This window comes from Mytilus trossulus, chromosome 4, assembly GCF_036588685.1.
Source record: "Mytilus trossulus isolate FHL-02 chromosome 4, PNRI_Mtr1.1.1.hap1, whole genome shotgun sequence".
NCBI classification, from domain to species: Eukaryota; Metazoa; Mollusca; class Bivalvia; order Mytilida; family Mytilidae; genus Mytilus; species Mytilus trossulus.
This window is the reverse complement of record NC_086376.1, coordinates 29,246,172-29,272,210: the sequence shown is the minus strand read 5'-3', so window position 1 is coordinate 29,272,210 and position 26,039 is coordinate 29,246,172. Positions and strand designations below refer to the sequence as shown.

General features: G+C 33.0%; 2 protein-coding genes across 2 annotated transcripts; one reads left to right on the top strand and one right to left on the bottom strand.

The window, feature by feature from the left end:
- Window positions 1-40: 40 nt before the first annotated feature.
- On the bottom strand, window positions 41-20,172 carry LOC134715047 (complement C1q tumor necrosis factor-related protein 3-like). The gene is made up of 3 exons (XM_063576908.1): window positions 20,030-20,172; window positions 19,102-19,170; window positions 41-681 (listed from the first exon to the last, which is right to left on the bottom strand). Exons 1-3 carry the CDS (start codon window positions 20,097-20,099, stop codon window positions 278-280), a joined length of 543 nt encoding a protein of 180 aa, XP_063432978.1. The 5' UTR covers window positions 20,100-20,172; the 3' UTR covers window positions 41-277.
- LOC134715045 (uncharacterized) lies at window positions 10,275-16,726 on the top strand. Its single transcript, XM_063576906.1, has 4 exons — window positions 10,275-10,938; window positions 11,605-11,803; window positions 13,556-13,672; window positions 14,383-16,726. Exons 1-4 carry the CDS (start codon window positions 10,282-10,284, stop codon window positions 15,174-15,176), a joined length of 1,767 nt encoding a protein of 588 aa, XP_063432976.1. The 5' UTR covers window positions 10,275-10,281; the 3' UTR covers window positions 15,177-16,726.
- Window positions 20,173-26,039: the final 5,867 nt, after the last annotated feature.

Genomic DNA, 26,039 nt, shown 5'->3' with positions numbered 1-26,039 from the left:
ATAAATTTAATCATGATAAGTAAATCAGGCGAGACAAATCAACGCATGCATTCGTTTATTTGAAATAATCGCGAGTTGTCAACTGAATAACACGACATGACGTTAATCTATCTAAAAGGGGGTCCATACTTCGAGGGTAAGTGCGTGAAAGACTATTATTTTATAATGACTAAAACAAATACACATTTGAGAAGTCATAAAAAAAAAATGCGTATAATTAATATATAATATGTAGGAAAAAAATATTCCGCTAATCGGCGAAATTTAGGGTAAAAAATTACGCAATCAAAAATCCGGAAAATGCAGACCGGCCTGAGTTATTACTCTTTATCGCCCCTTTACCTGGCGAAGAGTGGGTTCGCACAAACACAGCCTCGCCTTGTGAAGCATAAGTGACGACATGACCAGTCACTGTATTATAGCCACACCAGATGTAAGTACTCCCAAGAACTCTCGTATTGAGAACAAGCTCTGTTGTATGTGCCTTGGAACACTCGACTCGGGTGGACCAGGTAAAAGAGTAGATTCCATTACGAGGGACTGTAAATGTCCCAGTGATGTTGTTATATGCATTTCCAATATTTGTCTTGACAGTGTCGTAAATAAAATGACGATTCCCTCCAGGCTCTGGTAAGTCATGTGACAAATACGCATAAAATGCATAATGAGAACTACTGGCTCCTGAAAATATTCATTGATAATAATTTGTGACATTTGCAATAACAAGAGATTGGATTTAGGAATTCGATATTTTTTGTCATTGTATAGACTGAAAGACATCTTCGCTAGACAAGGGTTAGAGCGAAGATGACTGAAAAATGAAAATTTCAACATACTTAACACTACGGTTATTTTTTTACCTAGTTTTGACTGAATTTACAACTCTAATAAAATCCATTATTTTACTATCCTTGTTGAAGTAAGTCCTCATATCTCAGGAGGAAGAAACTGACTCACTTTTGTTATCATATGAATTACGATCATCGATATTTAGAGAGCTCTCTAAATGAAATATACTACAACTTAACAAAACTAACAATATTATTATATACAAGACAGTACAGATTGTGCTAGTGACCAAATGGGAAGGAGAGTTGTCTCATTGGCACTCACACCACATCTTCCTATATCTAAATCATGGGATATATATATGAGGCCATTAATTGTACATAGGGTTCGGGCGACCTAATACGATATATGATGGGGTCGGGAAATTGCCGATATGGTGTTAGAGCGACTTAATACGAGTTATATAGGTAAGCAATTTTAATACGGGGTTCGAACGATAAAATACGATATATATGGGGTCAGTAAATTGCATTTAGGGTTCGAGTGACCAAAATACGATATAAATGGGGTCAGTAAATTGCATATCTCGGGAGTTCGAGCGACCTAATACGATATAAATGGGGTCAGTAAATTTATAATGGAGTTTGAGCGACCTCATATACGGTATATATGGGGTCAGTAAATTGAATATGGATTCGAGCGACCTAACACGATGTTTATGGGGTCAGTAAATTGCATATGGGGTTCGAGCGACATAACACGATGTATATGGGCCGGGTAACTTTTAATTGAGTTTTGAGCGGCCTTATACAATGATTATGGGTATCAGTATATTCCATATGTTTTGTGAGAGCAAATCGTGACCCCATAAGCAATATTAATATTAACTGACTCCATATTATAGAATCACTGTTATAACAGCGTGGACATCCGCAATAGTTGATCATAGTTGTTGTTAACTTGTTTGTCATCTACTATCGATATTTTCGCTCATTCAGTGTCAGAGGTCTTCCAGGTGGGAGGTTAATAGAATAAAAGAGTAAAGTATATGCAAGTGTACGAGAAGAAAAAAAGAAAGTTTAAGGATTGAACATTTAAATCAACACAAACATTCACCTATAAAGCTGACCCATTCAATTGATAACCGGCGCTAAGAAATTGCCTTGTCCAAGCTGTTGTGTAAATGATTCTATCGTATTAGGTCGCTAGCGCATTGATATGTAACGAATTTACCTTACCGACTATCTTAGCATGTGGCATTAAGACTAGTAACCTATCAAAGTGATCAAGTTTTCAACACAAAAGGACCTACATTCATCTGTCTTTACAAAACGATCACCAGCAATAACAACTTGTAAACTGTAGAGGGTTTTTTTTTGCATTTATATCAATTGTTCAATATCAATTTCTTCATCTGTTGTTCGGACAAAACGTTTCAAATTTTGCTTCAACGCCGTATTGTTTTTATAAAGGGACATACCACCACCACTAACAGCTAGTGTACTAACCGCTCAAACCACCAATACAAGTGCTAGCCCAATTCGGAGGCTGCATGTGTGTTCGATCACTATCTGGTTCAAAACAAAGACTTATTCAAATTGGTATTTTTTTTTTTGATAAGCACACGACATTGAGGAGAATGAGCAAAAAGTCGACTCGGGGTCACAATGAGATGTCCGAACAATGTGACATATTAAATTTGTCTTCCTGTAAACCTTTTGAACTAGCAAATAAATAAATCAATGAGTCGTTATAATACATAAACAGTTTATTATGATACCACATTTGGTATGTTCTCGTCCCGAATGTGCACGCCATTCACCACTAGACTGTAAATAGCCAATTGTGCAACCACCCTACACACTAATCTTAATATTCAATGAATATAAAGCAGTACAGATTAAATTAATATACCGCACAGACGAAGAAATTCACGCTAGGTATAGTGTCTGGCTAGGATCGTGGTTTTTCGAGTGATTTGATAGGGTTTTTTTTCCCGAGTGAATCCACTTTTTTTCCGGCGAGTGAGTATGATCAAAAATGTAAACAGACTTCCTTCTGACAAGACCTGATATAGGAGCTTGAGTTTAATATACAAGGTTATATAAGGTATGTTAGTATTTGAGAACTAGAGGCTCTAAAGAGCCTGTGTCGCTCACCTTGGTCTATGTGAATATTTAACAAAGGACGCAGATTGATTCATGACAAAATTGTGTTTTGGTGATGGTGATGTGTTTGTACATCTTAATTTACTGAACATTCAAGCTGCTTACAATTATCTCTATCTATAATTAACTTGGCCCAGTAGTTTCAGAGGAGAAAATTTTGTAAAACATTACTAAGAATTACGAAAAATGGTTAAAAATTGACTATAAAGGGCAATAACTCCTAAACGGGTCAACTGACCATTTCGGTCATGTTGACTTATTTGTAAATCTTACTTTGCTGAACATTAATGCTGTTTACAGTTTATCTCAATCTATAATAATATTCAAGATAATAACCAAAAACAGTAAAATTTCCTTAAAATTACCGATTGAGGGGCAGCAACCCAACAATGGGTTGTCGGATTCATCTGAATATTTCAGGGCAGATAGATCTTTACCTGATGAACAATTTAACACCTGTCAGATTTGCTCTAAATGCTTTGGTTTTTGAGTTATAAGCCAAAAACTGCATTTTACCCCTATGTTCTATTCTTAGCCATGGCGGCCATCTTGGTTGGTTGTGCGGATCACCGGACACAATTTTTAAACTAGATACCCCAATGATGATTGTGGCCAAGTTTGGTTTAATTTGGCCCAGCAGTTTCAGAGGAGAAGATTTTTGTAAAACATAACTAAGATTTACGAAAAATGGTAAAAAATTGACTATAAAGGGCAATTACTCATAAACGGGTCAAATGACCATTTCGGTCATGTTGACTTATTTGTAAATCCTACTTTGCTGAACATTATTGCTGTTTACAGTTTATCTCTATCTATAATAATATTCAAGATAATAACCAAAAAACAGCAAAATTTCCTTAAAATTACTAATTCAGGGGCAGCAACCCAACAATGGGTTGTCAGATTCATCTGAAAATTTCAGGGCAGATAGATCTAGACCTGAATAACAATTTTACCCGTGTCAGATTTGCTCTAAATGCTTTGGTTTTTGAGTTATAAGACAAAAACTGCATTTTACCCCTATGTTCTATTTTTAGCCATGGCGGCCATCTTGGTTGGTTGGGCGGGTCACCGGACACAATTTTTAAACTAGATACCCCAATAAAGATTGTGGTCAAATTTGGTTTAATTTGGCCCATCAGTTTCAGAGGAGAAGATTTTTGTAAAAGTTAACGACGCCGGACGACGGACGACGACGGACGCCGGACGCCAAGTGATGAGAAATCACCCTGACATTGTTTTTCGTCAAAAAAGTTCAATTTAGCTTTATAATGCTTTCATTCCAAAATACAGAATATTGCTATTTTCATATACATACCAATGTAAATGTCGATGGAAATGCATGCATGGAATCCTAAGGGTATACTTAGATATACAGACACTTTACATAAATCATTACTATTGAAATAAATCCGTTTCTTCATGTCCGGGCTATTTTGAGAGCAGTCCGGGCTTTTTCGAGTGCGTCCTTATTTTATCGAGTGATCATACACATTTCCTATAACTAAAAACGTGATGTGTTGATGTATCAAACTAGAATAAATCATTTTTTAAAGTCAAGAATACCTTTTTTCGTTTTCATTTTTTTTGTAAAAAAAACAGGACAATTTCACAGTTGCTCTCGAAAAAACCCGGACAATAACAATTACTGATTTTTTTGGTTAAATACAAAGGAAATTGTGCATCTTTGTTGATCAAAACATGTATAATATTCAATATATAAGATGGGTAGTAATGTAAAATACTATTATAATTACAAAATAGCAGTTAATTGAAATTATCGCATATTTTATCACTCGAAAGAGCCCAAACTACACTCGAAAAAATGAACCTAATCAGTCGAAAAACCACGATCCTAGCCGGACACTTTACCTAGACCGTGAAATTGATGATGACCGGTTGGAATAAATTCATACGGCCTGAAACTAACACGTTGCTATTGTTCTTTTATATTAATGATATTGAAGTCTTGTTCACTCTGATGGGCATCGCTCTCAACCCATATGCGATTTACTGACCCCATACGAATGATATCCGCCGTATTAGGTCACTAGCACCTATGTAATTAATAACATTTACCATTTTAAAAGTATATGATTAGAATTTGTAAGGTATTGGTATTTAAATATCTTTAAAATGAGACCAATTGTCTCATTTACAAGACGAAAACTTTTTTTTACTGCAATGTTTTTCACTATCGTTTTTGTTATGTCTGTCTGATCGGGACTTTTCGACTGCGCATAATTTCACGCATGAATTACCATGCACACGAAAAATTACAAGTTTGTGTCGTAAAATCACTTCTTTTTATTTTACTATTTGTATTGATTGAAAGTTTTAGATTATCGTATTTATGTCACTAAAAAATTATTATCGTTATTTTTATTTTCGTTTTTTACAGAGTTATCAGTCTTGAACGAGTGTGGCAAAGCTTCCGGTTGCGAAAACGGAGGCAATGGTGAAAATTTTGTCAAAAAGAAAGCTGCTTTTTACAAATACCCGCTAGGGAATCTACTTAATTAAATTGTGTTTCTCTTTTGGGTATACTTTTAAGCTACTTTCTTGTCCGCCAACAGCGCACGTCCAACAAATCCACTGATTTAAGGTAAGTGAATGCAACAATGGTCGAGAAAAAATGTCTTCGTAAAACCACTTTAGCGACTATCCAATTAAAATATCATCGTCTGCTGATAGAAATGGCTTTATTCAAACTTCTGTTCATTCCGCTCTGAGAATGGGGCCATATAAACATGATTTAAGAATTAATAATGGAAAATTTTCTAAAACACACCAGGTTAACAGATATGATAAGCTAAAAAATGCAAGATGTCAAATAAAACTAAAAAACAAACCCGAATTAAAAGATTTAATTCAAGAGCATGCATATGCCAATCCTGGCTGTACAGATAAACCAGCACTTGAGCATGTTGAGACTTTGGTGGCAAATGATCCCAACAATTTTTCCCTTATTTCACTCCCTAATGATTTGGTCAGCCTAAGTCATTGTAGGTTTATTATTGAACTAGATTATTTAGTAGAGCAATTAGAACACTGTGAAACATGTTTAGAAAAGATGCACTTGTCAAACGCATTAGGGGTGAGACCAATGGGTGTTTCTGGAATGATGTACATTCAATGTACGCAGTGTGACACAGTCAACAAATTGAAACTTGGAAAGACACATCGACCCCCTGACAGTAAAAGAACTGGTGTTGGAATATTTAATGTCAACACGAAACTTGCAGCTGGTAAGAATAAAATATTTACATAAAAAAAAATATACATAAAATAAAATTGAGAATGGAAATGGGGAATGTGTCAAAGAGATAACAACACCACCATAGAACAGACAACAGCAGAAGGTCGCCAATAGGTCTTCAATGCAGCAAGAAATTCCCACACCTGGAGGCTTCATTCAGCTGGCCCTTAAATAAATACATATACTAGTTCATTGATAATGAATGCCATATACTAAACTCCAAATTATACATTAGAAATTAAAATTAAAAATAATACAAGACTAATAAATGCCAGCTGAGGCTCCTGACTTGGGACAGGCTAAAAAATGTGGCAGGGTTGAATATATTTATGAGATCTCAACCCTCTCCCTATCATGCCTTTACCTCTAGCCAAAGTACATGCTGTAGAAAAGTAAACACATAACATTACGCACATTAAAATTCAGCATGTTCAGTTGGAGAAAAGTCTTAGTCTGTTGTCAGAAGATGTACAAATGTACATTGTAAGAAAAGAAAATAAACAAAATGACAATTTAATATATAAATAACAACAGACAACTAGCAGTTAATTGACATGCCAGCTCCAGACTTCAATTACACTGAAATAAAAAAATTTGCATGTACTTTTAACAAGATTTATGCATACACACTATGCATATTTTATCACAGGCACTATAACCATGATAACCGTCTAGACATTCTGCTAATATACATGTACATGTAGCAATAAAATAAGGTTAATGTGAAGAGAATAGTGTCCATATATCATGTATATATAAACACATATGGATATTTTTTTTTTCTCCCCCTTATTTTACTTTTATTGACAGAAGTTCCTGTGCCTGTGACTTAATCATTGTTAATAGACAGTTCAGATAAAAAAAAAAAAATATGTTGTACATTTTTATTTGTAAATTGTACATGTTGTACATACATTAATCTTACTTTTGAAAATAAAAAATCTTGATGCGTTAAATTTTTTAAATTATTCTGACAAACACTTATATGTGTATTTGTCAATTGTGTCAGTGTCTTACATGTACACATAAATATGTTCATTCATAATGCATCAGGCCTAGGCTTCACACCTCATGTTTAGAAGTAGAGGGGCATTATGTTTTCTGGTCTGTTCGTCCGTCTGTCCCGCTTCAGGTTAAAGTTTTTGGTCAAGGTAGTTTTTGATGAAGTTGAAGTCCAATCAACTTGAAACTTAGTACACATGTTCCTTATGATACGATCTTTCTAATTTTAAAGCCAAATTAAACTTTTGACCCCAATTTCACGGTCCACTGAACATAGAAAATGAAAGTGCATGTTTCAGGTTAAAGTTTTTGGTCAAGGTAGTTTTTGATGAAGTTGAAGTCCAATCAACTTGAAACTTAGTACACATGTTCCCTATGATATCATCTTTCTAATTTTAATGCCTAATTATATTTTTTATCCAATTTCACGGTCCATTGAACATGGAAAATGATAGTGCGAGTGGGGCATCCGTGTACTTTGGACACTTTCTTGTTTTAAAGTAAATTTTGCAACTGATCATTTCTGTACAAGAGTAATTTTTAACAGATCTTACAAATTCACAATATGTTTAAAACATTTTCACCCAGGCCTGTGACTTATTGGAACTTAACAATCATACTATTCTGTTAATAGTACATGTACAATGTATTCAGTTAATCTATAATATTAGAACAGTTTTTGAAAGACATACATGATTTTCCTTTTTTTAAATTCCAGGATACTTTATGAGTTCATTATACTGTTACATGTTCTTTCTCCTTTTGTTAAAAACATATTTGATCTGTAGGGATGATTCATTCAGGAATTGGAGAAACACAACTAAATAACTTGCTGTCTACTATAAACCTGCACTGTATTGACCACAAAAGCCTAAAGAGAAGGGAAAATGAAATTGGACATTTTATAGAAAAAAATTCCAAAACATCAGAAAACAATTTTCTGATAGAAGAGGCAATTGGATCATTGGTTATTGGTGAACCCAGTGCTGCAGGTTTGGTTAACTAATACTTGTTCACTAGTTTATATCTTTATATAGGGGCCAGTTGAAGCACGTCTCTGGGTACGGGAGTTCTAGCATAATTGAATACCAATTTTTGCTGTGACCTTCTCTGGTTTTGTTGTCGCTTTGCCACATACCCCATTTCGGTTATCAATCATATGTGTTTATATATTTAAAGATTGCAACTGCAAAACTCTTATCTGCTTCAATAATAATGATTGGGTAAATGTTCAAAGGCTTACACTTTTTTGTTTAAAGCAAATTCTTACACTCAATTACTATTGTGACTGTTTTCTAATCGTTCAACATCAATAGATCCAAGATGTGGTATGGGTGCCTATGAGACAACACTCCATCCAAGTCATAATTTGTAAAAATAACCATTATCATAGGTCAAAGTAAAGTTTTCAAAGTGGAAACTTGGCTCACATTGTGAGAGAACAGCATTCTATAAAAGGCCAAACAAATTTAACTTGAAAAATCTCCAATTTATCCTGAAATACAGAAAGGTTATGAAAATTATACCAGAAAAACTTAAGGAGCTATTATGTTCTCACTCCTTGGTCAATCCATCTTCGCTAGCCAAGGGTTACGATCCACTCCCGCTCTCTTCTTGAAGATGTGGTCAATCTGTCAGTCCAGTGAATAATTAATTTTTTTATATAACCATGACAAGTTACACTTACAATGTATAAAGTTTTAATTTTTACATGGTTGGATATTTTGTTTGCAGGGACGTTATTTTAATTAGAAAATTCACAAAATAATAGTATTTTGCACTATTGTCATTATTAAAATATAGATACTGCATGGTATATATTATTATGTATGAAACTTCAATATTGGTAGAAATCGCAGACTCAACAAATTCATTTTCTAGTATATATACATGTACATTGTATATTAAGTTGAAACAAATTGTACATATGCCAATAAAATTATGACTCTACTTATTAAATGCACTTCAAGTAAAACTTTTTCCAACTTTTTATTATGAAGGAGATGCTGATCTTGAAGAGAATATTTTAGATAATGGGATTAGTGTTTCCACTGACACATGTTGGCAGAAGAAAGGATCTGGGAGATCATACAATAGTCTGTCTGGTAACCTAAAAAGTAGTTTAATAAAATAATGCATATTCTGCTAGTATGACAGTAAACAAGTTCTTGCTTACATCTTTGTTAACATCTGTTAATACAACACCAGTGCAATTGCTGGAATATCGACCTCTATGCTAACCATTTATATTATGTTGATAGTCCTAAATAGAAAGCGTTTCTACAACTATTATGTAAACTTAACATAATCCCAGAAAAATGAGGTGAAGCTCATATAATCCAATGAGATATACTTATACACCTTACAATTATTCAATATACTAAATATCATTGACCCAAATATACTGCCAATAGTTTTTTAACATTGACCAATGAACCACAAAAATGAGGTCAAGGTCAGATGAGCCATGCTTTGCAGACGTGTACAGCTTACAATCCTCCCATTCAACAAATACAGTTGACCTATTGACAAAGTTTTCATTTAAGCCTTTAGAAATTATTTTTCATAATAAGAGAGATATTAACATTTAAAAACAAAATTCTCTAAACCATGAAAACAAGGTCAAGGGCAATTGGCATGTGACAGACAGTAACTTTGTAACATAAGGCATCTATATACTAAGTATAAATTATCTATATCATCCTCCTTCTAAAATATTATGCTTTTTAGTAGTTTGCTAATATTACTGTCTAGTCCACTTCTCCTGATCACCATTCCTATATTGACCTTTTTGCGACAAAAGTTGCAGGCTAGACAAATACATCAGTATTTCAAAGATCATAACTCATGAACCGTTGAAAATATGGATTTCTGTATTAAATAAATATTGTATGTTTGAATTTTTCTTAAGGTGTTGCAACCCTCATTGGTAAAAACACCAAAAAAATTCTTCATCATGCACAGAGGGTTTCCAGTTGTCGTATATGTCAATCAGCCAAAAAGAAAGGGGATTTTGCAAGAGTGCATGTATGCAAACAAAATTGGAGTGGCTCCGCCAAAGCTATGGAAGCAGATATGGTAGCTCAAATGGTGAAGGATTTGGTTGTGGTTGAGAAAATAAATGTGTCAGAAATTGCAGGAGACGATGACTCCACAGGTTTTGAAAAAATAAAAAAGCAGATGCCACATTTAGAAATAGAAAAAACTAGTGACAGAAATCACATTAAGAAAAATGTGAATAGTAAATTATATGAATTAAAAAATTCTAAAATGCACAAAGAGTTTACACAGAAGGTACTTGACTCAATCCAGAAAAACTTTTCATATATGATTGATCAAAATCAAGGCTCAGAAGACGGTATTAAAAATGGACTTAAAGCAATTACAGAACACATGTTTGGGAACCATACCTTTTGTAATGTGAGTTGGTGTGGTGGTTTAACAAAAGGGGATGCATACAAACACTTAAACCTTCCATATGGAAAAGATTTAACATCAAAACAACTAAAAGCAGACTTGGAAAAAATCTTTCAGAACAAACTTCTGACAAAAGCCAATCAACTTTCAAAACTATCCAGCTCACAAGCTAATGAGAGCTTTAACAACACAGTGGCATCCAAAGCTCCTAAAAGGTTACATTATTCTGGCTCTGCCAGTTTAGGATATAGAGTTTGCTCTGCAGTGCTACAGAAGAACGAAGGCTATGAATATATGTCTAAGGTATGATGTTATTAGTTAACTTATTGGGTTATGATAACGAAATAAGTTAACTAATAATATGCTATGAGTATTGGTGACTTATACATTGTATCTAGAAATATAATATTCTTTGAGAAAAATATAAACCAAAATTTATGTTACTATCCTCTTATTAGGCCACACCAAGTTGATTTCTATGTCCCCGTCATTCATGTCATAGCAAAGGGGACATTATATTTTACCCTTGTCCGTCTGTACCTCTGTCTGTCTGTTCATCTCATTCTTGCCTACTTAGGTTCTGTTCTCTATCTTTATTTTGCCTCAAAACTTAATGTTATGAAACTTATTCATAATATCACAAAAGACAGATTGGGTTTGAATTTTAGCTTCATCACTTAACAATGCTTATTATGACAACAAAATACAGATCAAGTTTGAATTTTTGAGGTGTCCTCTAACTGTTATTGCCCCTTCTCAAATGGAAATATTGCAGAATTTTAGTTTCTGTATATATACATCTGTTATCACGGTTGTAACAAGAATAGAAAATAGAAAATAATACCATAAAAAAGCACTGAGCACTTTTGAAACAATTAGACAAATTTACTTTATTTGCAGAGAAATTGCAAAAATCCCCAAAATACACTAAAACACACATGTATTTAGATTTTTTTTTTGTTCTGATAGGTAAATGAAGCAGCTGGCTTGTCTCCAGGTAATGAAACACTGAAAAGAGCAGGTAAATTAAACATTAGGAGAGACAGGAAATCAATTAAATCAAAATCAAAGGAGTGGAAGACCAACAGAATTAAACTCAAACAAAAGAGATTAGCCAAAAATGTTTCCAAAGAACTTAGAGAAGGAAAAACATATGAAACTGAATTGGGTAATATTATTATTTTTTATATATAGTATGCTTTAATCTGAATTTTTTGTATGTGATTAGAAATAAGATGACAGTGAATATGTAAAGCAAAATATTGTCCTATGAAATATTGTACCACAAGACAATATTTTATAACTATGTATCATGAAATATTGTCCTCTGCTATGGAAAAATGTCCAGAGAAGGACAAATTTTCATAGTGAAATTTTGTCTGTATATAGACAATATTTCACAGATGAATACTATGAAATTTTGTCTTGTTAAAAGGAGGTTATATTTTGGTTTTATTTTGTGAGTATTGAGACAATATTTCATAGACAGATTGTCATGGAATTTTGTCTCATGAAGGGAGGTATCAACATATATTCATGTTAGAGAAGGTAATAGGTATATAGGAATTTTTGAGTATATATTTACAAAATAAGTGATAGTCAGTACATTACTTATATTTGTACAGTATATTGTAATACAATTAAACATACAATGGAGAGTTGTCTCATTGGCACTCATACCACATCTTCCTATATCTATTTGAAACTCACTTTTAGTAATAATATATATTCCTAACTATACAAAATCATTTTACTTATAAATCTAAAAATGTGCATGTTGCATGATTGTGTTCTATTTCTAATTGTGTAATAATTCATTAAAAAAGATTTCAAAGCCAGTATTGATCAGTATTTCATAGTGAGGTATTGTCGTGAACAGAATTTCATAGTGACTAAGTGAGGTATTGTCGTGAACAGAATTTCATAGTGAAATATTGGCCAGCAGGAGGTGACAAAATTTCATGGACAAGGACAATATTTCATAATAGAATATAGTCAGGGACAATATTTCATTATGAAATACTGTCAGTGGACAATATTTCATATGAAATTTTTTCTGACAGACAATTTTCATGGTGGACAATATTTTAAGTTACAAATACGCTGAGATGTCTTATCAATTGAATTTAAGTGATTCAAAAATTTGTTTCAACATTTGACTACTGTAGGATTTCAAAAACTGTCCTGACAGCCAAAATATATTCATGTCCAACTATTTGTACATGTATATATAAAGCCACCTGACGAGTACCCTTGGCAGGGACGAAACAGTTTGTTATTATCAAATTTAAAATTGATTGTTTTAAAAAAGTGTTAACCAACTATTATGAAATGAACATACAAAAAACAGAAACTTATTCAAACTAAATCTTTAACTGATAAATGCTGATAGAGATAGATTAGATGAAAAGGGGGGGGGGGGGGGGGGGGGGGTAGAAGTCATAATCAAATTCAATAGATTTTTTTGATAATTTGTAAAAATGTAGTATATATCATGTTTTTTCCTAAAATATAAAAAAGTGGGTCACCAGTTATTTTTACAATTAAAAGTTGTACAAATTTGACCCATTTAGTAGAACTGCATCATGGAGTTTGAAGATTAGATATGAGAAGATCACTCCTTGCTCTAATGATATGCTTTATGATAAGAAAAAGAAAAATTGGGTAACAGACCCATTTTTCTTCCTATATATATTTCTATTATATAATAGGATAGGGTAATACCAACATTACAACATATGAGATAATTCATCTAACTAAAAAAAAATACTTTATTTGAGTTATCTTTCCTTATGTGGCCAAATTTTGAAAAACACATATATATCAGATTATTTGCTCTTCCATATACCCCTATATGTATTTTTAATGAATTAAAACCTGAAAACTTTTACATGTATTGAATTTTGACTATACATTGTAGCAATAAGTCTTGATAATGATGTAGAAGAAGAAATACCAGAGCCATTGAATATCAGAATAGAAGGTGACATGAAATCATCCCCTCTAGTTGTCTTTGATCTAGAAACTACAGGTCTTAGTATGTACTGTATACAGTTTGTTTGTCTCTATTTATTTTAGTAAACATAACAACATAATGTTTTATTGTCTGCATTTTCAAAATAGCTTAATTCATATACTTAAAAATGATACCTCACTTTCAGTAATTTAGAAGTAAGCCAATATCTTTTTCTCTGTTGCTGTACATTGTAATGGTTATGATTACTACAGGTAGCTATATATTTTGTGCTTACATGTATGTACAAACAACATGACAAAAAAAAATTCAAAGTTAGGAAACAGAACATAATGATTTGTAATTGTCATATGTCCTGTAAATGTTTTATGCCAAAGTCATGGTTATGATAAAATTGAACCTGCTTTGTTGAAAATTAACGCACCAACCATTGTATTACAGATGGCCATTGTCTGGGACTTCCAAACCTAAAAAAAGTTGTTATTCAAATAAATATTAAATTTATGTTTTAATTCTGAAAAATTCCAAAAAAAACAAGCAAAATATGTGTGTTTTTAAACAAAATCTGTTTTACTGGATGGGTGAAAAAATAATTTTGATTTTCTGAGATTCTATTCCTTACATCAGAAAAAAAAGCATAGATTATACAGGATACTTTTGTTGAGTTAGTTCAGTAAACGTTTTATAGTATCAAAAACAATAGATGCTTGCTTTATTGTACATGTTATCAATTTAAATGTACACTTAAAACTTTGTCATTTCTAATTTAACAGGCAGAACATCAGATATTGTGCAGATTGCTGCATACTCAGAAGAAAAGAAATTCGACACTTATGTCATGCCTAACAAACCCATATCTCCTGAAGCAGCTGCAATTACAGGGATAACTGTTGTTGGAAACCAAATGCTTTACAACAAAGAAAGAGTGATGCACAAAAGCCAATTTCAAGCTCTGAATGACTTTATAATTTATTTGTCAACTTTTTCAAAAAAGCCAATTCTTGTTGGTCATAACATTAAACGGTTTGACTGTCATGTGCTTTACAATAGTTTGAAATCCCATATGTTGTGGAATGAATTTTGTTCCTATGTACACTGTTTTGTTGATTCCTTAGATTTATTTAAACATGTCAAGCCTGGTCTCAAATCTTACAGTCAAACCAATCTTGTTCATGAACTTTTGGGTGAAACTTATGAGGCACACAATGCAATAGATGATACCGCCATTCTCAACAAATTGATTTCAACAAAGTGTGATTTTGATTTATATGTACAAACATTATCATTTTCATGTCTTTATCCATATTTTTGCTTTTTATATCAATGTAATTTGAAAACATTTTCAACTGTTATTAAAAAAAAAGTCATGTCAAAAGCTATGGCTTTAAAAGCAGCCAAGTCAAACCTAAAACTTTGTCATTTAAGAACTGCTACAAATAGAAAGGGGTTAGCTGGACTGAAAGCATTGTTGTCTGAGACGACAGAACAGGGTTCTGTGAGAGTAACAAGTTCCAATAAAATCATCAACAGAATTTTTGAATTCTTGTCTGAGAACAAGCAGGGTTAAGGGCATGCAATACAATATACCTTCATAGCTAAAGGTGGCTGGGGAATGGGTCTTAATTAAAATTAAAAAGCTCTTTTGTTAAATTGTCTGAAAATAAAATAAAAGTGTGGGTCACTGGACTTTTTTCATACTTCAGATTGTTCATAATTGTCAGATTTTGTTAAGATAGTGCCTGGAAAATCTGGAGAAGATAGCTCTCATAACAAATAAGAAAAATGAAAAGAAATTGGTCACTAAACTTGTTTTCTTGATATTTATGAGAATAAGAAAATTCACAACACTTTTTATAATAAACTTCTGTATCTTCTCAAAATTTAGTACTGGAATTTTAAATAAGTTTATTTGCAAAGTTGAACATTAATAAAACAAAAATATTGTGTGTGGTTTTTTTTTTAGAAAATACAGCCATAAATATAATACATGTAAAACTAATAATTTTCTAATTAATGATCTTGACCGATTGTTACATTCTATTTCAAAATCTAAGATAGAGGAAGACACCCCAGCCACTTTAATCTTAGACTGCATGTACAAACATTGAAAAATTTGCACAAGAATTACAAATTGAAAGAGATATTTGTTTTGAAAGTGTTCCTCAGTTTTGAATGCATATGGGTTTGGCCAGTTTTTTTTCCAAAATTAGTGCTGAATTTTGTAATTAAAAATAGATTTTTTATATATTATAAATCCTAACACAAAACTGTTAATCTTTTTTTAGATAATGTATTATCTGCCCTTGACACACTTATGTATGTGCTAAAGGTTATATCTAGTTTTGTATATAGTGTAGTTTGACTTGATTTATACATACTTTTCAAATGAAAGTAAAAAATCAAAACTCAAAATGAAAGAGTTACAATGTAAATATTCTCACGAATTTGCTTTATAAACATAAAAAAAACATTTATGTGTAAGCCTCTGATGATAGAATCATATTACTTATTTTGTTTATTGGTTCTTGTGGTAGAAGTTTAGAAAACTTAAATTTATTATATATGTAAACCTCTGAATTTTTAATAGCTTCAATATAGTACAGTTTAGTAATTTTTTGGTCTGTTTCTTGTCTTTTTCATTTTTGCAATTGTTTCTTTCAGAAGTAAATTAATTAGAAGCCTGTGACCAAATCTCACCCAACCATCCCCACGAACATAAAAGAGAATCCCAGATAAAAATGCCACCTGTAAATGTTACTATTTTGTAATGCAATATTTTTCTTTATATGTTTTTATTTTGGTGAAATGATGCAAATGTTACTATAATTTGTAGAAAATGATGTTATAGATTGAAGGCTGGCTTTATTTGAATTTGAAAGGTCATAAAACAAAATATTCTTGCAAAATGTTAGGAAAATGTTAAAGACCTGTAGTGCAGCAACTGCTTGTTTGGTGATAGTTTGAAAATTAAGTTATCCTTTTACAAAATGGAAATATTTGACCGAAAGTAGATGAATGAAATATAAAACTTATGCTTTCAAAATCCAACATGTTTTGTATGTATAACTGTTTGTGATATAATACTGAAACAAGTGGTTAATCAATAAATACCTTGAATCAAATATGTAACAAAATTTTGAGAGTGTCATATCTCATTTAGAAAGCCTTCAGGCTTATCAAATGTACAATATCAAAAGAGGATTTGTATCAAAATTGTTTAAAATGTTCTATGGATGATCCATTACTTGTTTTCCTATGATCTTACATGAGTTTAATATAAATTCTTTAAAACTCTGGTGTGTATAAAAAAGAAGATATGCTATGATTGCCAATGAGACAACTCTACACAACAGACCAAAACAAAGGCTAATCAAGGTAGGCCTTTTTGTGGATTATATGGGAATCACTGAAGCACGACTAAAGCGGCCCCCTTAGGCAAGTCAGTGGGCTCCAATTATGAAAAATTCTGGATCAGCCACTGCAAAATGACCCAGATATTAACAACTATAGGTCACTGTACGACCTTCAACAATGAGCATAGCCCATACTGCATAGTTAGCTATAAAAAACCCAGAAATGACAATGTAAAACAATATTCAAACAAGAAAACTAACGACCTTTTTCATGTATAAGAAATGAACGAAAAACAAATATATAACACAACCACTGAATTACAGGATCCTGACTGGTATGTTTACAAGTCAACCAAAGATACACCATTCAGAAAACTTTCTTAGTTTTACCTTCAACACTTAACGTGTTCTAAAAACCTTTGTCCAAATCAACCAAAGATATGGATATTATAAATGTTTAGTTTCAACACACAACAACACAACACCATTTAGAAAACTTGGTATGAAAAGATGTGGATATTATTATATGTTTACCTTCAACACACAACAAAAAAAAACCATTTCCAAAGTGTGGTATGAATTCAGGTCAATCAAAGAGATGGAAGTTATAATTTAATACCTTCAACAATAGACAAATATAACAGTTACACCATTTAGAAAACATGATACATATGAACAAAGTAATACCTTGCATTCAAAGATCAGATTGATTGATTGTTGGTATTGTAACGCCACCTTTGGGCTATTTCATTGCGGCAAGCTTTTCTCAAAGGAGAAAGCCGGAGTACCCAGAAAAAAGCACCAGACTGATTTTTAAAACTGACAATCCTGGTCAATTTAGGTTTGAGTTGATTGCACTTGGATGAACAAGGTTTAAACCCACAACTTCAGTGTTGACTGGCTAGTAATAACACACAGTAGAAGATCTTTTTAGATCACTTTGCCACCAAGGCCCATCAGGTTTTAGATGGGGCTGGTGCTATCAGTTTAAATATATTAAAGTATCGGCACTAGTTTAAATGTGGAGCAAAACAAAATAACTCGTTCTAAGAAGGGCACCTATAAACATGATTAATATAAGGCCATAATAAATAATAGGTTTGTTTGCCCAAACGCTACCTACCCAGAAAAAAGCTGCCTACTCAAATTCTTTTATTGTCCTGATTTGAAGAAGGTTTTTTTTTAATCAAATAGGCATGAAAAAAAAGGGGGGGTTCCAACCTCCGGAACCACCCCTCCTCTGGATCAGCGCCTGGGATTCAATGTTGAATGTTAATGGATTTTATATAAGTTTTCAACTGATTTCAGTCTATTTTGTTTGATGCAGAAGCGGATCCACAAATTTTCATAAGTGGGACCCACTGACTACCTAAGAGGGGGCCTGGTCCGGTCATGCTACATAGATTCCCTATATAATCAACCAAATTTTTCACAGAAAAGGGGGCCTGGTCCCTCTTCTGAACCTGCCACTGTGATGTACGCTTTCAGCACACAATTTATATACTACTAGTATATTTTTACCTATTTGGTTATTTCAGGTGCCTTTTAGGGCCTCTTATATTTTATCATTTGTAAAAATAACAATTTCATGTTTAAACTATACTTGATTACCATGGTAACCAATACGCAATGGCAGCCATTTTTAAAAGAAAAAGTTGTCTCTTACTATGTGATATGATATGTTTAATAGATATCATATTATTTCTCACTATGGGTATCTGTAAAAGGCTCAAAATGAAATTTTACCCAATTTCACCATTTTCCCGCCAAATTTTTTGGTTTAAAGACCAAATATTTTTTTTTCCATGTCCGTGACCTATATTTTTTATTTGCTAATTCTTTTAAGCTATATTTTAGCTTTATGTATTACAGATTTGGAAAAAATGTCATAGAACGTTTTTTTGATATTTCGATAAAAATATGTCAACACCTCTATTTTCCCTATCATTTCATTGAAAAATGGTCCCTTTTACATGCCTTATTAAAAGTAAAATTCTGGGCTTAAATGGTCCGTGACCCCCTATTTTTTTTCTACCAATTTGATTCACTTTCTGTAAAGAATAAAATAACAAAAAATACGGCACTTCTGATAGAAACTTCGAATAGTCCCGAGCCAATAAGTTAGATATGAATAATTACCAGTGTCACATGACCTATGCATCACCAACAATGCACGAAGAACATCCTCTTGGATCGATACCAGCTTTCCTATTTATTGAAAATGAAATGAATTATATTCAGTTGATATCAGAATTTCTTTTTAATTTAAAGTCTATGATATACGATGAACAAGTAGACAGGGCCTCGAAATGGTCTATTCATCCATGTATCATAACCATCAAATAAACCAAGAACTACACAATTTATGAAATGGAAGATGACAATACCCTAATTCAATGAGAGAAAAATATTAATATAAGAAAGCAAGTCCATTTTCTCGGGAGTAGCTTTTCTGACTGACTGATGATAAAGATGAAAATAATCTTGTTTTAACACCCCCCCTCCTTTTCCCACCGCCAAAAATAACCAAACTCAACAGAACCGATAAGCATTTCATTTTCCCCGATTTTGACACTGACCTTCCGATATGTATGGCCATCGATGATCAAAGAATTGACTCCTCGGCTTGTTTCAGTGTGCAATATGTACATCGTTTTACAATAAAATCATACATATTAAGTAACCACCGTTTTATATAACCAAATTTTACAAATATACCCTCAAGTAGATATAAGAAGATAAGTATGAAGTATAGTAATAGTCCTATAATATGACTTTGGAGTTTTTTTACTGCCAATCTTGAAACCCTAATAGCAAAAAAAAATAATATGATAAATGATATATGAACCCCCAAAGAGGTATAGTACATGAACAAATATTTACTCACCTGTCTTAAACTGTAAATGCAATTTAAGAGCAAATATAGAATCGGCGCAAATGAAAAATGAAATTTTAAAAATAGGCGCAAAATATCATACGCCCAACAGAATACCCCCTTCCCCCCTAAAATACATAAACAAAGTATATACTCTACTGGAGTAAATAAATGCAATAAAGACTGACTTACCGTAAGTCACAGGAAAATTTGCACATGCAAAAACTAGTGTAACAAATACTGCACAGTGTAAAATATTCATTGTGACCTAATGCGACTACTTTAAGAAAGAAAACTAAATTTTATGTAAATCATGGTAGGCTGTAAACTTGTACTTCCTGAATGAATATGTATAATAATGTGCGTAGCTTGTTAACTATTTGCCAATTCAATTTCCGATAATACATCAATGTTTCACCACAGCTTAAACTGGCCCTTAATAATTATGATAATTGTCAGACAGACATATTCAACTTACAATCATTCCATACAACAAATATAGTTGAGCTATTGCTATTATTATAAGAAAAACAGACCAAAAACAAAAAAAATAAAATGAAGCAATGAACCGTTAAAAGGAGGTCAAGGTCAAATAAAACATGCCAGACTGACACTGAACTATTAAAATTAGGTCAAGGTCAGAGTACACCGGCAAGATGGAAATGTACTTATAATCATTCCATACACCAAATAGAGAAGACCTATTACTTATAGTACCTGAGATATGGACTTAACTACGAAAACTAACAGGCATGAGGACCTTGCAAGGTACGCACATACCAAATAAAGTTGGCGTATTTCTCATAAGAGAGGAATTAAGCATTTCAGTACTAAAAATGTTAACTTTTTTCATGTAGTCACTAAATCATGGAAATGAGGTGAAGGACAATGGACATATGACAGACGAAAACCTCACAACAAGGCATCTATATACAAAGTACGAATGATCCATGCAGGTATTCTACCTTCTGAAATATCACGCTTTTAATAAGTAAGCCAACGCTGCCGCCGCCGGATTACTATCCTTATGTCGAGCTTTCTGCGACAGAAGTTGCAATCGGCTATACAAATAATCTAGGCATATCAAAATAAAACTGGATTTTGTGGTTGGTGTTAGTTTTGGGCGTTATTTTTTTTGTTGCAAAATCATTCTTGAACAAGCAGCTCCTTTCTTTTAATTTATCTTGTTAAAAGTGGTGTTCGTCGGACAAAGTGGCATAACTCTGAACTTAATAAAGGAATGGTTGTGATGTTGACACATACTATTCAGTGCTGTTTTAGGCAGCCGTTAAACCATGTAAATAGAGTCAAGAACAAATGACATATTTTAGAATTCATCTCCAGAACACATGATATTATTTGTATGACAAGAAATAATTAGCAAGGTCTTCTACCTTTGGAAATAAAATGATTTATACAATAAATGGATACATTTAAATAAGAGCATTGCTCTTGTTTCCTAGTACCATTTTTCTATTACTTGTTTATTTTATATTTATTTATTTTTGAAATTATACATAACAAATTCTTTAAAACACCGGGTAAGCATTCCTATATCATATTTCTCAATTCTGAACTCGCCGAGATATTTTAAACAAAAATAAACATCATGCATTCGAAGAGTATTTACATCTTACCGGTTAAAAATCAATTGAACTAGGAAAAATGCTAACTTGATCTATAACTTGTCATGGTGTAGACTATATAACAATTATCAAATCAGAATGTTAAAGCATGACGAAGTGTGGAAAACTTAATTTCAAGTCAAGATTTTGGAGGCCAAGGACCACAACTCTGCTCAAAACCTTCAGACCGGAACACAATTTAATTTTGGTCTGTAACTATAGTCATGATAAAAACAATATACTGATTATCAAGTCAATATCTTCAAGTATGATGAAAAAAAGTGTGGAAAACTGATTGTTTAAGTGAACTTTTCTAAGTCCAAGGACCGTAACTGTGCACAAAATCACCAGACCGGAACAAAAATCATACGTGATCTGTAACTTGTCATGACCAAATATTATTTTTTTAAATATCTTTAAGCATAAACAAAAAAAAAGCATAGAAAACGGATTTGACAGACTAACAGATGAACTGACAGACGGACAGAGTGCAAACCTAAAGTCCCCTTCAATTTTCAGTTTGTGCACTCCATCAAAATATTGATGACTATACAAAATATTGATGACTATGTGCCGTTCATTCGTGGGTAAAATTTTCAAATATATATTTACATAAAAAGAAAAAATAATAATAACTTGTTTTTGATTTCCCCTGTTCATACAAAATAAAACTATTTACAAGGCGTTACACTTTCATGGTGTAGTATTGGTTGAGAACAGATTTAGGGATCTGTTCTCTGAAGCTTCAACTATGGTGCAGTGAACAGCAGTAACTGGTAAAAGGTTCCATTGCATGATTGTCTTTGGATAGAATGACAATTTATATGAGTCTTTTTTGCCTGTATGTGCCTAAATGAGTGACTGTGAGTGTATTGTCTTGTTCGACTGTCTGATGGTATGTACAAGTTTGTACGGTATATTGCTACTTGGTGGTGTATAATTTTGAAGAAAAATATAAGTCTTGTTCTTACACTTCTAAGTTTAAGCGTTTTCCAGTTGAGATGGTTAAGCATGTTTGTCACAGAGCTGGTGTTATGGTATAGATTGCATGTATACCTGGCTGCTCGTCTTTGGACCATTTCTATTTGTGATTTTTGTGATTTTGTATGTGGGTCACAGATGCAGCTACCATACTCTTAGCTTTAGTCTCACATGTGAGATATGTGCCTTTTCTTTAACGGTCATTATTTTGAGCTGACTTTAAGGTTTCTTTTAATAAAATTAACCTGAAAGTCTTGCATTGAAAGAATGCACGAGTTTTATTGGTTACACGCCATTATTCCGACAGCCCATTAGTCCGACAGCCCATTGGTCCGACAACCCATCAGTCCGACAACCCAATAGTCCGACAACCCATTGCTCCGACAGCCCAATACTCCGACACTTCTCAAATCAAGTATCACTGAGGGTATCAGGGTAAAATTAAATTTGTCTGTCTGTGTTATTACGTTTAGATATGTAATAACATATTTTAAGAAATAACTCCGTATTATGGCGTATAAACATAGGGCTAAGGTTGTTCAAATACTGTCTATATACTCAATTCGAAATATGAATATAGAGTATAAAAGAAAAGAATATTTCATTTTCCAAAAAGCATATAAATCAAGAATAACCATTGATGGTACGAGCTACTGATGATACCCCCGCCCAAACATTTCGGTAGACAGGAAGTTTTTGAGTTGTGAATCCGAAAAGCCATCACACAGTATAACTGAACTATATAAACATTGACACCAAATTTTAGAAATCATTGAATTGTAGTTCCTGAGAAAATGTGACGAAAATTTTCAATTTGGCTGTCATGTAATGAGTAATGAGTAATGAATTTGAAAACGCATCACACGATATAGCCGACTTCAATAAACCTTTCAGAAATCCTTGTAATGTAGTTCATGAAAAAGACGCAACGAAAATATTTATGGGACTGACGGACGAACTGACGGATGGACAGACAATGGTAAAACAGTTTAACCCCACTTTTTTCGAAGCGGCGGTCTAATCAGAGGCGGATTTAGGGGGGGGGGGGGGGGCGGGCCCCCTCTTTTTGGGAAAAAAATTGGTTGCTTATATAGGGCTTACGTGACTGAAGTGGGCCCCCTCTTAGGTCAGTCAGTGGGCCCCCACTTATGAAAATTCCTGGATCCGCCACTGCTAATGATTGGGTCAACATTAAGACATTACAATACTAATATGATATAATTATCTTTATAGCACTATAAGCCTCAGACACAATTGGAGCAGACACAAATAACAGTCAGTATCAAGACATGTACTATACATAATTCAAAAGAACTAATAGTAAAGCTTTCCTGTGTTAACATCGAAAAATTATCATATTCATCTAACTTGTTAAAGTTCTTACGTGCTAGAAATATGGTGAAAGAGTTTCTCCCTCAAATTATTATGAAGTGAGCATTTGATTGAAAAATGACGCTCATCCTCAACATTATCAGCAATAAGATTTTTTGATTATCTAGCATTTTCAATTCTTAATGTAATGGAAGAACACCGATTCTGAATTAACATATGAACTATCTTTCTTAAAATAAATGTTATCTAAATATTTTTTCTTCTTGAAAACAATCTTAAAATGAAAAATAAGTGTCAAGTTTCTAACAAAACACATAATGTACTAAGTTTTTTTTAAATAAGACAATTTGACAAAAACACAAGCGGGACAAGAATGTCACACACTGTCTTAGATTTTTTACTAGTTTGTTATTGGTTTTATACTGCACTCGTTCTATTTGAGCAGTCAAAATGCATTGACTGTATATTTCTATGACATCAACAGTCACTGAACCGATACATGCACTTTTCTTGATGAATATTTAGGTAGAAGTTACCGAAATATGCCTGTCCGTAATATTTGTTTTTCGTAATAAGTTTTGTTGTAAATCATCATTCTTGCATCTCCACCAACCATGATAAAATTCTAGATTTTAATTAAGCTCAGGACATTAAATCGGTATCCCTACAAATATATAAAGTTTCATCTCTCAGACTATGTCTGTTCGATTGCTATTGGGAGTGCTGTGTACTGTCTCCGTATTTCGTGGATTCACATTCCCGAAAATGATACCGTATTCATTATTGGAATTTCTCATCTTTTCTGTGCACATATTAAGTCCTATTTGTCATCTTATTTTTTAGGATCTGGGTATGTATTTGTCTCCGATTTTCTCATTTTGACAGACGCCACACAAGTCCCTTATTTCTGTGACAAAATCAATTTAAATAAAACTCATATGAGTGACGCAAGGGGTAGAAAGTGTTGCGACCAAAGAGGATGGGAACTGTTATACAACTCCGATATATTGATTTATGTAGTTTAAAGTGGGGAAACCTCACTCCCCTAGTACGCGAAAAGGGGGAACCGAAGATCTGCTGAAACAAGGTAGATCAAGACACACATGCAAAAATAAAAGCGTCCTAGAACAGCACAGACTGATATTGGACACACAAACAACGAAATATAAAGATGAATATAGTACCTAGACACGTAAAACGAAAGTGGGACGAGGGTAAAGACTGAGCAGTTGCTGTAAGCATGCATATCAACTCCAATATACCGGGACATATATCCCGCATGGAAAGAATAATTGTAATCAAAACGGACAACCACAAATATCATAGAGAACGGAGTTGGTCTTTTTAGAAAAAAAATACCCATACACATAAGAAAAACGCAAAAATGTGTCGGAATAACGGGCTGTCGGAGTAATGAGTTGTCGGAATAGTGGGTTGTCGGAGTAATGGGCTGTCGGAATAATGGTTGTCGGACTGATGGGACGTCACCGTTTTATTAACCAGATTTTTGTGACAAAAATATCGGTTATTGATTTGGGGATGTACGGCGGGCGGGCGGCAGCCAAATGGTGTCCGTGCACTAACTCGTGAACCGTTCAACCAAAGCTCGTAAAATTTTAATATGTTTTTACTGACAACAAAATTGAGGTCAATTTCAATAATGACGATTTTTACATTTACTGTTGAGGAGTTATGGTTCTTGAAAGATTGAAAAATGGCGTTTCCAGTAATATCCGTGCATTTACTCATGAACTGTTCAACCAAAGCTTTTAAACATTTAATATGTTGTTACTGATGACAAAATTGATGTTAAGTTCAATAATGACGATTTTTTATTTTACTGTTAAGGAGTTATGGTTCTTGACAGATTGAAAAAATGGTGTGTCCAGTCGTGTCCGTGTATTTACTCATAAACCGTTCAACCAAAGCTTTTCAAATTTATATATGTTGTCACTGATGCCAAAATTTAGGTCAAATTCACTAATGACGATTTTGACTTTTTCTGTTCAGGAGTTATGGTTCTTGAAAGATTGAAAAAATGGTGTGTCCAGTCGTGTCCGTGTATTTACTCATAAACCGTTCAACCAAAGCTTTTCAAATTTAAATATGTTGTTACTGATGACAAAATTGAGGTCAAGTTCAATAATGTTCAGGAGTTATGGTTCTACAAAAATTGAAAAATTCTGTTTCCAGTCATGTTGTTGCATTTACTCATGAACCATTCAACCAAAGCTTTTCAAATTGTAATATGTTGTTACTGATGA

Excerpts from the sequence above, each read along its gene's own strand:
- LOC134715047 (XM_063576908.1), bottom strand. The coding sequence starts at position 20,099 with ATGAATATTTTACACTGTGCAGTATTTGTTACACTAGTTTTTGCATGT. Across the intron at positions 19,171-20,029 it reads AAATTTTCCTGTGACTTACG|GAAAGCTGGTATCGATCCAA; the intron begins GTAAGTCAGTCT and ends TTCAATAAATAG. Across the intron at positions 682-19,101 it reads GCATAGGTCATGTGACACTG|GAGCCAGTAGTTCTCATTAT; the intron begins GTAATTATTCAT and ends GAATATTTTCAG.
- LOC134715045 (XM_063576906.1), top strand. The coding sequence starts at position 10,282 with ATGGAAGCAGATATGGTAGCTCAAATGGTGAAGGATTTGGTTGTGGTT. Across the intron at positions 11,804-13,555 it reads AACATATGAAACTGAATTGG|CAATAAGTCTTGATAATGAT; the intron begins GTAATATTATTA and ends TATACATTGTAG. Across the intron at positions 13,673-14,382 it reads TCTAGAAACTACAGGTCTTA|GCAGAACATCAGATATTGTG; the intron begins GTATGTACTGTA and ends CTAATTTAACAG.